Source organism: Octopus bimaculoides, chromosome 29 (genome assembly GCF_046866305.1).
Source record: "Octopus bimaculoides isolate indiv1 chromosome 29, ASM4686630v1, whole genome shotgun sequence".
Classification (NCBI taxonomy): domain Eukaryota; kingdom Metazoa; phylum Mollusca; class Cephalopoda; order Octopoda; family Octopodidae; genus Octopus; species Octopus bimaculoides.
The window spans coordinates 8,035,357-8,048,802 of NC_142956.1; the positions used below are offsets into that span (position 1 = coordinate 8,035,357).

At 36.2% G+C, this 13,446-nt stretch overlaps 1 protein-coding gene across 1 annotated transcript; it reads left to right on the forward strand.

Annotated features, from left to right (window-relative positions):
- Positions 1-1,741: 1,741 nt before the first annotated feature.
- On the forward strand, positions 1,742-12,938 carry LOC149130330 (uncharacterized). Its single transcript, XM_089345197.1, has 2 exons — positions 1,742-2,847; positions 11,911-12,938. The coding sequence occupies exons 1-2, from the start codon at positions 1,874-1,876 to the stop codon at positions 12,917-12,919; spliced, it is 1,983 nt and encodes a 660-aa protein (XP_089201323.1). The 5' UTR covers positions 1,742-1,873; the 3' UTR covers positions 12,920-12,938.
- Positions 12,939-13,446: the final 508 nt, after the last annotated feature.

Here is a 13,446-nt window from a genome sequence, read left to right on the forward strand (position 1 = left end):
TCGAAATATCACCAATTCACACGACTCGATATGTTCCTCGTCGTAACTTTCAGGAAAAATGGGTATTTTTTAATGAAATTTGATACAAATACCTTTCAAACAGAAATTCAGTGAGCTGTTACGTCTGTTGACCACATAAGGTTTCTCTTTCTGAGTGAAAGGAAGATTGTATGGTGCATGTCTATGGCCAGCAATTCTATATATGGTAGTGAGACAGGGGCCCTGAATGCAGAGGACAAGTGAAGGTTAGAAAGGAACGAGGCTAATATGCTCCACAGGATGTGTTATGTAAGTGTACGTGTTTGACAGAGTGCAAGTGTGTTGAGAGAGGAGTTAGGCAGAAGAGGAATTTGTTGCTGTGTGCAAGAGAGAGGAGACTGTGCTGGTTTGGTCATGTGACAAGGATGGATGCTGACAGCTCCGTAAAGAAGTACTGTCCTCCCAGTGGATGGAAATTGAAGACCCAGGAAGACATGGGATGAAATACTGAGGAACAACCTCAGGAAGCTCACCCTTTCAGGTGAGATAACAAAGGACTGACACACCTGGCACCTGGATGTGCTGAAGAACACCTGGTTGTGAAAAGTACCCATGGTGGTACCATGTAAAAGTCCCTGTGTGGAGACAAGGTAATAGCACTTGTGCAGCAATGTGTAAACGTGCTTTGTGTGGTGCCATATAAGGTCATCCATCACACTGTAAAGCGGTTGGCATTAGGAAGGGCATCCAACGCTAGAAACCATACCAAATCAGACTGTAGCCCCCCCCCCTCTCGGCTTGCCAGCTCTGGTCACACTATTCACCTCATGTTAGCATGGACAGTGGACATTAAATAGTGATGATTAAAAATAAAAAGATTATCCTCTTCTTTGCTTTGAGGTATGGGAATTTTCTTTTGAAATTCCACCTTCCATGATTAGTAAACACAAATAGAGTGTGTCGTTATCTCTGTCTATATATATATATATATATATATATATGTGTAGCAAAATAATTGAGATTCAGATGAATTATGTACTGAAGTTGAGGCACCAAAAATTAGTGTGGTATTATCCGTACAGTTTCAAAATACGTTGAATAAAATGAAAATAAGCAACAGGATATCCAGAGGTGATGCAGTACGATCATTTCAAACAACCCCATTCAATTGAACAATGCAATCATGACATCAATTTAAATGCAGAGCTATCCTCAGCTGCATAAAAAATAAATAGAATTATTTAATGAGTTGGACACATTTGTATAATTTTACCTAAATCCTCTCAGAGGGTAAGAAGACAGACAAAGTCCAGGCTGTTTTTTCACTTCAGCTTCTCAGACAGGCAGAAACAGATCTGTGCACACAGCACACATAAATACATAAACATATACACACACATATGTATACATACATGCTTGTGTGTGTATGTTAATTAAAATATTCAGTTGTTGAATGTTTATTTTATCTCAACAGAAATAAATCTGTATTTTTTTTGACATAGCCTCTATATCTTACACTGTTGTTTCCATATAATTTCAGAACATCAGATGCCATTGATTTAACAGAAGAAACATGCTCAGTATTTACCATTTTATTGAAGACTTAAAGAAAATATTATACAAAAGAGAAGTAGGACATTGTTTCTGCAAATCTGTCGTAGAATTCCTGTGAAACATTTGTTCTGAAATAATACTATTAGCCAAGTTTCTGAACAACACTGACTGGAGTGTGAAGAAGAGGAGCTTCTGTGCTGATGAAACTTGGATAAATTTATGTAATTGCTGCTAGAAAAAGGCAACACTGGATTGAAATACAACAGCAGAAGTATTTGTAAGGAATTAAGTATAAGAATAAAACAAGAAAAAATTTTAACTGGGATTTGAGAAGAAAATAATGGAAAAGAGAGAGAAGCTTAAAGAATTGATTTCCTCTGAACAAATGAAAGAGAAAAGAAAATTGTCTTATGACTGTGACATCTGTAAAAAGGTCTTCTCTCTCAAATGTAACCTAATTTCCCACAAATGTATTCATACAGGAGAGAAGCCATATCATTGTGATATCTGTGGTAAATCTTTCTCTGAAAATACTACCTTAATAAAACATATACGTATTCACACAGGAGAGAAGCCATATCATTGTGATGTTTGTGAGAAATCCTTCTCTCAAAGTATTCATTTAACTAGACACAAACATATTCATACAGGAGAGAAACCGCATGAATGTGGTATATGTGGTAGATCATTCTCTCAAACTATTCACTTAATTGGACACAAACGTATTCATACAGGAGAGAAGCCATATCATTGTGATATCTGTAGTAAAACATTCTCTCGAAGTGGTTTGTTAACTATACATAAACGTATTCATACAGGGACACCATATTCTTGTGACGTCTGTGGTAAATCATTCTCTCAAAGTAATGACTTAAAGAAACACAACCGTATTCACACAGGAGAGAAACCATATCACTGTGATATTTGCGGTAAACCATTCTATCAAAATAGTGACTTAACAAAACACATACGTATTCATACAGGAGAGAAGCCATATCATTGTGATATCTGTGGTAAATCATTCTCTGAAAATAGTGCCTTGGCAATACACAACCGTATTCATACAGGAGAGAAACCATATCATTGTGATATTTGTGGTAAATCATTCTCTCAAAGTTATACCGTAAAGAGACACAAACGTATTCATATGGGAGAGAAGCCATATAATTGTGGTATTTGTGGTAAATCATTTTCTCAAAGTGATGCCTTAAAGAAACACAACCGTGTCCATACAGGAGAGAAACCGTATCATTGTGATGTTTGTGGTAAATCCTTCTATCAAAATTGTAACTTAACGAAACACAAACATATTCATACAAGGGAGAAAGGAAAAGGGTAGAGATTTTTTGTTTTGTTGTTTCAATATTCACCTCCCACTCATATTTATTTCCCATGGTGTAAGGACCTCTATACCAAATCCACTTCTGATAACCCTACACATTATTCTTTCTTGAATATCGCATCCTGTAATTACAGCATATTTCCTGTTTATTGTATTTTAAATGCTTCACTCATTAATTATGTTACACAATAACTTACAATATTAATTTTTTATACTCAGGAATATTGTAAAGGGAAATATTTATGTAAACAATGACTCCAAATACAAAACAAAACAGACCTCAAAGGAAGAACATGAGGCATAAGTGTAGTTTAGTACCCCACACCTGACTGATTCCTTGTTAGTTTCTGATTGATGATTTCTTTAAATCAAACTCTGTTTTTCAATTGTTGAGATTATTGTGATTTCTCATTATCCTTTGTCAACTCTGTTCCACTTTGATAAACTTATCCACTTCTTCAGCATGTGAGGTTAAATTCATTTCAGCCTAGATAACCTATAAAATATCTTTTGTTACTCTGACCTAGCTTAGCTAAGAAATTTTTATAAGAACGGAACAGTAAATAGAATGCTCTCTTTCTCTTACTTGACATCTGTAACAGAGGCAACATGTCTTGTCTCAGTAATGTCAGTGACATAAAGATGTCTCTTTCCTTGCTGGATGTTACAGATGTAACATTTCTCTCTTATCCTGTCTCATCAGACATATTTACATGATGGACAACAACTACACCCAATCTTTATGTATTAACAACTCGAAATAATTCTTTAGCTGATAATTCTAAACAAAAGCCAGTTCACCTGTGATCTATTTCTTGTGTCATTTATTCTATGTCTGATTAATTTAACAACATGTGGCTTTATACATGTAGGGTGTTTGGCTTAAATTTGACAGTTTGCATAAATATAACACAAACCACAGTATCCCATCCAAAAATAAAAGTATACTAAAAGACCCCAAAATATCAACTAGATTATGGCTGGGAGGCAGCAGTTTACTCAAAGTAGCCACCCAAGACAACTCCAGAAGATTTTTTTCTGAAAGATGTCATAAAATATTGTGAAATTAAGCCTGAACACACTCTGGACCAACGTTTGTCTTTACAAAATTTCAGACCCTGAACTTGTGATGTGTAAATTGTTTGTTCCTTAAAGGCATCATATCAATGTGCCTTTTATATGAATCATATCAAACAACCCTGAAAAACTCTGAATTTGTGTGCTTTTCCAGAAAAATGAATTTCACTTTACAAATCTGCATCCTGAACAAAATCATTCATAAATAATAATAATAATAAAAAAAGACAATTATCATCTCGAAGGGGAAGTCATCTGTAGGTAACAATAAAAAAAATATATATATTCTGTAAGAAATAACTCAACTTTTAGATCTACTCTCTCTCTCTCTGTCACCATCAGCCACTCTCTACTAATTTACCACACTTTTTATGTTTCTCTCTCTCTCTCCCTCTCTCTTTCTCTCTCTCTCTCTCTCCCTCTCTCTTTCTCTCTCTCTCTGTATATATTATCTCTCACATATTTCATTCAATTTGTTTTAAACTTTGTCTTCTAATGTTTGCTTCCACAGCTATCACGTACAAATCGTGTTTTCTGATTAGGAAAAATGACCAAGTTTTAAACCTCTGTAACAATTTTCTAAAATGTTTCCCGAATAAATTAATCACAAACTGGGATTCAGTGTGAAAAAATACATCAATATTCGAAGTTACCTTTCAGTTACTTTTGAAGGTTCAAAATCCGTGGGAATAACAGCAAACGCCTCTCTATTTGTCTATCTCTTTCATTTCTCACCTTCCTAATGGTAAACTGTATAGTTACCACTCTTTCTGCATATATATATATATATATATATATTAAAGCATATCATTCTCACTGAGTGAGTGACTCTGTGTGTGTGTGTGTGTGTGTGAGGAATTTGATTAGAGTGCCAGTGATTTAAAAATGGTATGTAAAAGATAATTTATATTCTGTCTACTGTCGCTGAATGTATTTTAGTTACAGCCACACCTTGGTTAGGTCTGTCCAGAATAGTCCTCCTTTGGTATTTTACATTTTTGATGGCTCAAGAGATAGAAACATCGATGTCTTGGAACCCAACAGGTGGCAGCACTGGACAGATATGATGCTTTTACACAGTTTTTTTTTTTTACCAAAAGAGAGAATGTTTTCTCTACAGTAACTACAGTTTGTTGTGTGTTTAACATATGTATATACTCTATGTGCAGATTTCTTAATTAGTTCCCAAAAATTAAAAAAAAAAGAAAATGAAAATGAAAATGAACTTTCCTCATTTTCAATAATATTCTACATACAACGTGTCTGAATATTTTGCTTGAGGTTGAAAAAAATCTGGGCAAAATCGTAATTTCTGAAGCCTAATGGTACACTCACTGGTCGTTGATTGTCTAAATTCCATTTCTTTTCCTTTTTCGAGACTTATTCACGTTTGATTATATTCACCAAAAATATATTTCACGATAGAATTGAGAAGGCTGCTGATTAGCGTGAAATAGACACAAACAACTGGTGAGTGTGTTTATAGCCAATATTATGACTCCTCACAAATGTAACAAAATTGGTGTCAAGACACATTGTCAGATTAAACTTTTTGAAACATAAATTCAAAATTCGTAAGAAATTATTTGTATTAAAAATATCACAGCTGTAAGTTATCTCAAGAATGTAGATATAGAGGGAGATATAATGCAGGGAAGCTGTTATCAACAACTGTTGTATTTGTTTCCATGTACGAATAAATTTAGACTTATTAATTGGTGATTCTTTGTTTCATATAGAAGGAGTTTTGACAGTCAACCATATTTCTGCATGCTGTAGGTGGCAAATACAGAGCGTGGCGCCAAGAATGATCAACCAACGGTAAATAACAGCCGAAAGACCAGACCAACAACGAATGGATTAATTGTTTTTCATATAAAATGGAAGTACACACAAAATTACTGTTTGAAAGGGATCTCACACCATTTTAGAGACAAAACCCAAATGTTCTAAAATTTGTATTGATTTTTGTATAAAATTGAAGGACACTTTAAGAATGATCTGTGAAACACTGTGCTAAAGGTGGCCTCACTTCATGCTAGAAATAACAGCAAAATTTGCATTCTTTTTCATAGAAAAGTGTAGCACAACTGTCAAAATATTCTCCAATGAATTCATACCATGCTAGATATAGCAGCCAGTTCCTCCCAAATGTGCATTGATTTACATAGAAAGGTGAAGGACTTGAAAAAAAATCCCGTATGTGGTCATTCTTTATGCTAGAAACAATAAGCAAGTGACACGAAATTCATTATATCGAATAACAATTGAGGGACACAAAAGGATTTATATATGAAGTTAAAGAAGCTACGGTCATACACCATGCTAGAAACCCCAGCCAATGGCCTTCAAATTTCAGTTCTTTTTCATATAAGAGTAAAGAACATTTTCAGACACAGAAACCATGCTAGAAATACCGGCCAATGGCCCTGATGTTCGCATCTGGAAAGGCCATAGCTACCTCATCCTCCCCTCTCTCTCTCTCATATATTATTGCATAACCCCGCCTCCCTGATTTCTCCCTCTCTCAGTAACCATATATAATCAATTCACTTTATGTCTTCCCTATTTCTTTCTCTCCGCCTCTTTTTCGTCCCCCCCTCCTACTCTCACTCTCTCATCATCTCTTTCCTCCCTCTCCCTGACACCTCATTACATATTGCCCCGCCTCTTTTTCTCTCTTATCTCATAGACTCCCTCTTTCCGTAAACCTTTATATCACTTCCTTTTCCATCTCCTGTCAATCATTCTTTGTCTCGCTTTACCCCTGTTGGACTTACTCTAGTCTCATTCTGCTCTGTCTCTCTCTCTCTCTCTCCCTTTTCGTCTCCCTCTTTCTTTTTTCTCTCTCTCTTTCCCTCTCCCTTTCTCTCTGTCTCTCTTTACGTATCTATTCCAACCTTCGCCTGATTAAATCAACAGGAAGTAAGAGTGAGAGAGAAGTTGTGGTGGAAGAGTACAGCAGGGTTCGCCACCATCCCCTGCCGGAGCTTCGTGGGGCATAAAGGTGTTTTCGCTCAATAAACACTCACAACGCCCGGTCTGGGAATCGAAACTGCGAGTCCGCTGCACTAACCACTGGGCCATTACGCCTCCACAATGATACGTGAAGGGAGATAATTAGTCCTCGCTGCATTAAATATTTCAAGTGAGGAGATACGCATGCGCATTGAAAAAGGATTCCTGATTGATGTTGACTTCCGGTTCAATGTCCTTTCAATGAATTTCTTTTAATCAGCTGATAATAATAAATCCATTTAGAATTCTTAAAATATGTTTCTCAATTGCCATATACACACATATATAAACAACACTAGGATCTATTTTAAAACGGGGGCACCAGTATTTTCTTAACGAAACACTAACGAAACACTTTGAAACTTGGGACACTGGTAGAATGTGTCATATAAAACATCTTTTACTCTTAGTCTTCTTAACAAAAAAAAGGAATTCGCAAGTTATTCCATGTTAAAGTTGTCGTATTTCTGTAATTTCAACCAATCACTGACGTCTATTCAGCTGAATAGAGTTACTGCTTGGCGGTCATAAAAATGTTATTCCCTGTGACATATTTCATCCGGTTTAATCGTAATTTATACGCATATATTGTTTATATAATAAATTACGCTGTGCGTATCTATGTATGTAACAATTTTAGAGTTAGGGTTACGGTTACGGTTAACAGTCTAGTTAGGGTTAGGGGATTAATACAATATACACCGTTACAGCGCTAACTGTTTTCAACTGAATAGACGTCAGTGATTAGTAGAAATTATCGAAATAAGACAATTTTTTACATGAAATAAATTCGAATACAAAAATATTTTTCTGTTCTATAACATAAAATAGATAAGTATACGAAGTTTGAAAGTCTTTCCGTACCAAAAACACTACATAAAACGTAAATGAAAACTGGCGCCCCCGTTTTAAAATAGATCCCAACAGTATCCTTTCTGAAACATTTCCGTAAGTATTAATGAAAATATTCTGTTTTTAATTCTGTAGACTTTCGCTTTTTGGCGCCAAAATTCTTTATGTCTTCTATGTTTTATGAAAGAGTGATGTCCTTGATTTGTGTGGGATTTGGCTGCTATTTCTAGCTTTAGGAGAGAGATGTCTACGATTTGTGCGGGATTTGGCTGTTATTTCTAGCTACGAAAGAGATATGTCTATGAGTTGTTCGGGATTTGGCTGCTATTTCTAGCTACAAAAGACATACTCTATGATTTGTTTGAGATTTGGCTGCTATTTCTAGCTACGAAAGGGAGATGTTTATGATTTGTGCGGGATTTGACTGCTATTTCTAGCTTTAGGAGAGAGATATCTATTATTTTGTTTGAGATTTGACTGCTATTTCTAGCTATGGAAGCTACCTTCTTCCCTCTCCGTCGTTTGTTGTTTGTGTTTTAGTTTGAGAAAGATTCTCAAATATTTTGCAACAACTGAAATGTTTGGAAACCAATTCTTTATTTTAATTTATCGATTCTTTCTCAATATTACTATCGATCTGTGCCCCAACCAACTTGGAATTTGTTTCCTCCTATCTTTCTGAAAAATAAAATTATCTGAAAGAACCTTTTTTAGATTGTTTAGAGAAGGATTCGGTTGGAATTTGTTGGGAAAAGAAAAATACAACTGAATGGATTATTTATACACGTCAAATTATCTTCATCACGTATATGAAAATGATTCGGGTGCGGTGGCCACTTATGGAAATCTGATTTCCACCCGCTTTTAAGACACCGAACCCCATTGTAATTCTTGGATAGGATAATGTAGGATACCGTCCTAGAAGGATGGAAGTAAAGGGATCAATTTGTTTTTGTTCATATAATAAAATATAAACTTTTATTTGGCAAAATATTTTTAGAGGAAGAAATGAAAGTGAAACCAAAAGTATAAAATATGAAATTATCAACAGAAAAGAAGGGAAATACTCCACCAACGAAACAAAGGGAAAGAAAGAAGTGGGGAAGGATTAACCAGAAGAAGCGGGTGGGGAGGGGGTTAATCTTTTATATTTTTATTGTTTTTTTCTTTCTTTTATTCCTGTAAAAATCTGTTGCTAAATAAAAAAATCTATATCCCCTGAAAGTGAAATGTCCTTCAAAAAGTATATTTTACGATAGAAACCAAAAGTAATCTACAAATATTTGATGAAACCCGTTTGATATTCAATTGGGGAAGTTCCTGTCTGGGTCTCAGGAACTTGTATATCTGTCAACGATTCACTCATTTTTGTTGATCCAAACGATGACAGCATCCATAGACAGACGATAAAAGGGCGATGGATGTTCATGAGGAAGAAAGGCGATGACGTGGAATTACTCTTTCATTTGTTTCAGTCACTTAGCCATGGCCATTCTGGAGTATTGGCTTTGAACAAATAGACACCAGGACTTATTTTTGTAGTCTAGTACTTATTCTATCGGTGCCTTTTTGCCGAGCCAATAAGTTACGTCAAGTATGAAATTTGTAGTAAGGGACATGGTGAAATTTGACAGCTGCTCCTTTTGTGCCATTATTATATTTTGACAATCTTTATGAATCGTTTTGAATCGAAATGTAACGTGATGAGAAATGGGGCCAATAAAACAACTGTAAACGTTCAGCAGAATGGTTGGACAAAAACACAGTCCAAAAAGCAAAATTCATCTAAAGAAGCTGATGGTATGTGTTTGGTGGTCTGGCTCATGTGTGATCCATTATGATTTAATTAAATGTGGTTCATCAATCATGACCAAAGTATACTGCAGCCAAATGGATCAAATGATGCAGAAACTTTGATCAAAACAGCCTAGATTACTTAACCTTATCCACTTCTATTTTATTGCAAGACAATGCCTGACCACAGAGGCGAAACTTCAGGAGTTTGAGTTGGAAGTTCTCCCTCATCTACCATACTCACCTGATCTTGCCCCCACTCACTACCACTTCTTCCAGAATTTGGATCACTTTTTCATAGGAAAAAAAATTTAGTTCCAATGATGCATTCCAAGACTTCATTGACTCTAGGTTGCCAGGCTTTTACAGTTCTGGGCTGGACAAGCTACCGCTGAAATGGCAAAAGTGTATTGACCATTTGACCATATGGGTGCATACTTTGATGAATAAAACTATTCCTTGTATTTTTTTTGCATCTAGTTTCAGCTCATGAGCTGTGGCCATGCTGGGGCACAGCCATTTTTATCTGCTTGAGAAGACCTGTTGAGGCAAGTGAAATCGAAATCAAACTAAATTCGACGACTGGCACCCATACCAACGTCATCTCCTTCATTGGACACGAAACTCAGCTTGCGAAGACTTATTGAGGCAATCAAAATCGGGATGGCACCTGTGCCCAGCGTCGCCTTTCTGGCACTTGTGCCCATGGCATGTATAAGGACTTTCAAGCGAGATTGTTGCCAGTGCCCCTGGACTGGCTTTTGTGTGGGTGGCACATAAAATACACCATTTTGAGCGTGGCTGTTGCCAATACCGCCTGACACGTAAAAGCACCCACTACACTCTCGGAGTGGTTGGCATTAGGAAGGGCATTCAGCTGTAGAAACTCTGCCAAATCAGATTGGAGCCATCTGGTTTCACCAGTCCTCAGTCAAATCGTCCAACCCTTGCTAGCATGGAAAGCAGACGTTAAACGACGATGATGATGATTAGCAAACCTTTTTTTTTCTTTTCTACAAATGTTCATGGATGGAATGTCTGCAATCACGTGTGTGCTCCTGTCAGAACAGATTGGGTTCTAAACAACAATGTCAAGTTATATTTCTGGAGAAAGACTAATGTTAGTATCCACCATTCTGTAGTTTTTCTTTTCAAACTGTTACACAATGGGAAGGTGTCAGTGTAGTTTGCAAATATGGAAGCTTCACACAGGATCCTATGATGTCAATTTTAATGAATTAAAATATTAAGTTCATCCTCATCTTTTAATGTCTGTTGTCCATGATGAAATGGGTTGGACAGTTTGAGCAGGGCTGGCTTGAGAAGGGGAGCTGCAGCACACACCAGTCTGATTTGTGATGGTATCTACAGCTAGATGCCCTTCCTAGTGCCAACCACTTCACATTCCACACGATGCCTTTATGTGGCACTGCACAGGCACTTTAATGTGGTGGCACTTTGACAGTGCAAGTCCGCTTTTGTGAAGAACAGACAATGTGCTTTTAGCCATCAGAGGGACGAGTCTGAATACTTCCCCCTTGGAGAATGGGTCTTCTTGAGTGCAGCGAGGTGCCAGGTATCTTGGTCTTTATCATATCACCTGAAGAATTCAGCATCCTGAGTTTGCTCATCAGCACTTCATCCCATGTCTTCTTGGGTGTCCTGCTTCCACATCTTCCAGCTTCTTTGAGAGATCGGCACTTCTTCATGGAACTGTTGGCATCCAGCTCAGTTGTTAAAAGAAATATTTGTTTCTACAGTTTATCTCAATAGAAATGAATCTGTATTTTTTAAGTTGCCTCTACATTTTACACTGTTCTTTCTCTATCATTTCAGAACATCAGATGACAGAAGAAGCATCCTCAATATCTACCACGTTTGAAAGACTAAACGAAAATATTATATAAAACAGACGTGTAACATTGTTTCTACAAATCTGTGGAAGAATTATTAACTAAATTTCTGAACATTGCTGACTGAAGTGTCAAGAAGAGAAGATTTTGTGCTGATTAAAGTTGGATAAATTTAAAGAAGTGTTGCTAAACAAAGGTAACACTGGACAGAAATCCAGTAGTAGAAGTGTATGTAAGAGAGAGAATATTATAGAATTGATTTTCCCCTGAACACATGAGAAAAGAGATGACATCATATGACTGTGATATCTGTACAAAGTACTTCTCTCAAAAAAGTAACCTAATTATGCACAAACAAACTAATACAGGAGAGAAACCATATCGTGATATCTGTAGAAAGTCCCTCTCTGGAAAAGGTCACTTAACTATGCACAATCGCATTCATACGAGAGACAAACAGTATCACTGTGATATCTGTGGTAAAACATTCTTTCGAAATCGTAGCTTATCTAGACACAAATACATTCATACGGGAGACAAACCGTATCACTGTGATATCTGTGGTAAATCATTCTCTATGGGTATTACCTTATCTAGGCACAAACATACTCATACAGGGGAGAAACCATATCGTTGTGATATCTGTGGTAAATCATTCTCTGAGAGTGGTCACTTAACTGGACACAAAATTATCCATACAGGAGAGACACCATATCATTGTGATATCTGTGGTAAATCATTTTCTCAAAAATATAACTTAACTACACACAAAATTATTCATACGGGAGAGAAGCCTTATCATTGTGATATCTGTGGTAAATCATTCTCTCAAAGTAGTACCTTGTCTACACACAAACGTATTCATACTGGAGAGAAACCATATCATTGTGATATCTGTGGCATATCATTCTCTCAAAGAAGTCAACTTACTGCGCACAAACATACTGATACTGGAGAGAAACTGTATTCTTGTGATATCTGTGGGAAATCATTCTCTCAAAATAGTGAGTTAACAAGACACAATCGTATTCACACAGGAGAGAAACCATATCATTGTGTTATTTGCGGTAAATCATTCTTTCAAAATAATGGTTTACAGAAGCACATTCGTGTTCATACGGGAGAAAAACTATATCAGTGTGATATTTGTGGTAAATCATTCTCTGTGAATAGAGACCTGGCAAGACACAAACGTACTCACACAGGAGAGAAGCCATATCATTGTGATATCTGTGGTAAATCATTCTCCCAAAGTGATGCCTTAAAGAAACACAAACGTATTCATACAGGAGAAAGACCGTATCATTGTGATATCTGTGGTAAATCATTCTCTCAGAATATTGTCTTATCTAGACAAATATATTCATACTGGAGAGAAAGAAAAACTGTAGTTTCTTGTTTGCTATATTTGCTTCATATTCCTGTTTTATGCAAAGGAAATTATGACTAAAATATTTCCAAACATTTTAGATTTGTTTTTGTTTTGTTTCTTTCCAATATTCACCTCCCACTCTTTTCAATTTCCTTTCCATAATGTAAGGACCTCTATACCAGATCTCCTGTTCCTGACAACCCTACACATTATTCTTTCTTGAATATTGCATCCTGTAATCACAGTATATTTCATGTTTATTGTCTTTTAATTGCTTCACTCGTTAAATATATTATGCAATGACAAGTTATGAGTTTTTCATACACAAGAATATTGTAAAGTTTACATAGACAATCACCTCAAGTAGAAAAACAGAGAAGACCACAAGGGAAGAATACGAGCCATAAGTGTAGTTTAGTGCCCCACACCAGACTGATTCCTTGTTAGTTTCTGAATAATGTTTTCTTTAAATTAAACTTTGCAGAGATAAGTTTTCAAATGTCCAGATTAAGATTATTTTCATAAAATTGAGAACGTTCGTTCTTACGTGCATACTACGTACGTACGTTCGTTCGATCGTTCTTACGTACGAACATTCGTTCTTT

Bases quoted from the DNA above. Each gene is read 5' to 3' on its own strand.
- LOC149130330 (XM_089345197.1), top strand. From the start codon at position 1,874: ATGGAAAAGAGAGAGAAGCTTAAAGAATTGATTTCCTCTGAACAAATG. The intron at 2,848-11,910 runs TACAAGGGAGAA...GCACAATCGCAT, and splicing joins ACGAAACACAAACATATTCA to TCATACGAGAGACAAACAGT.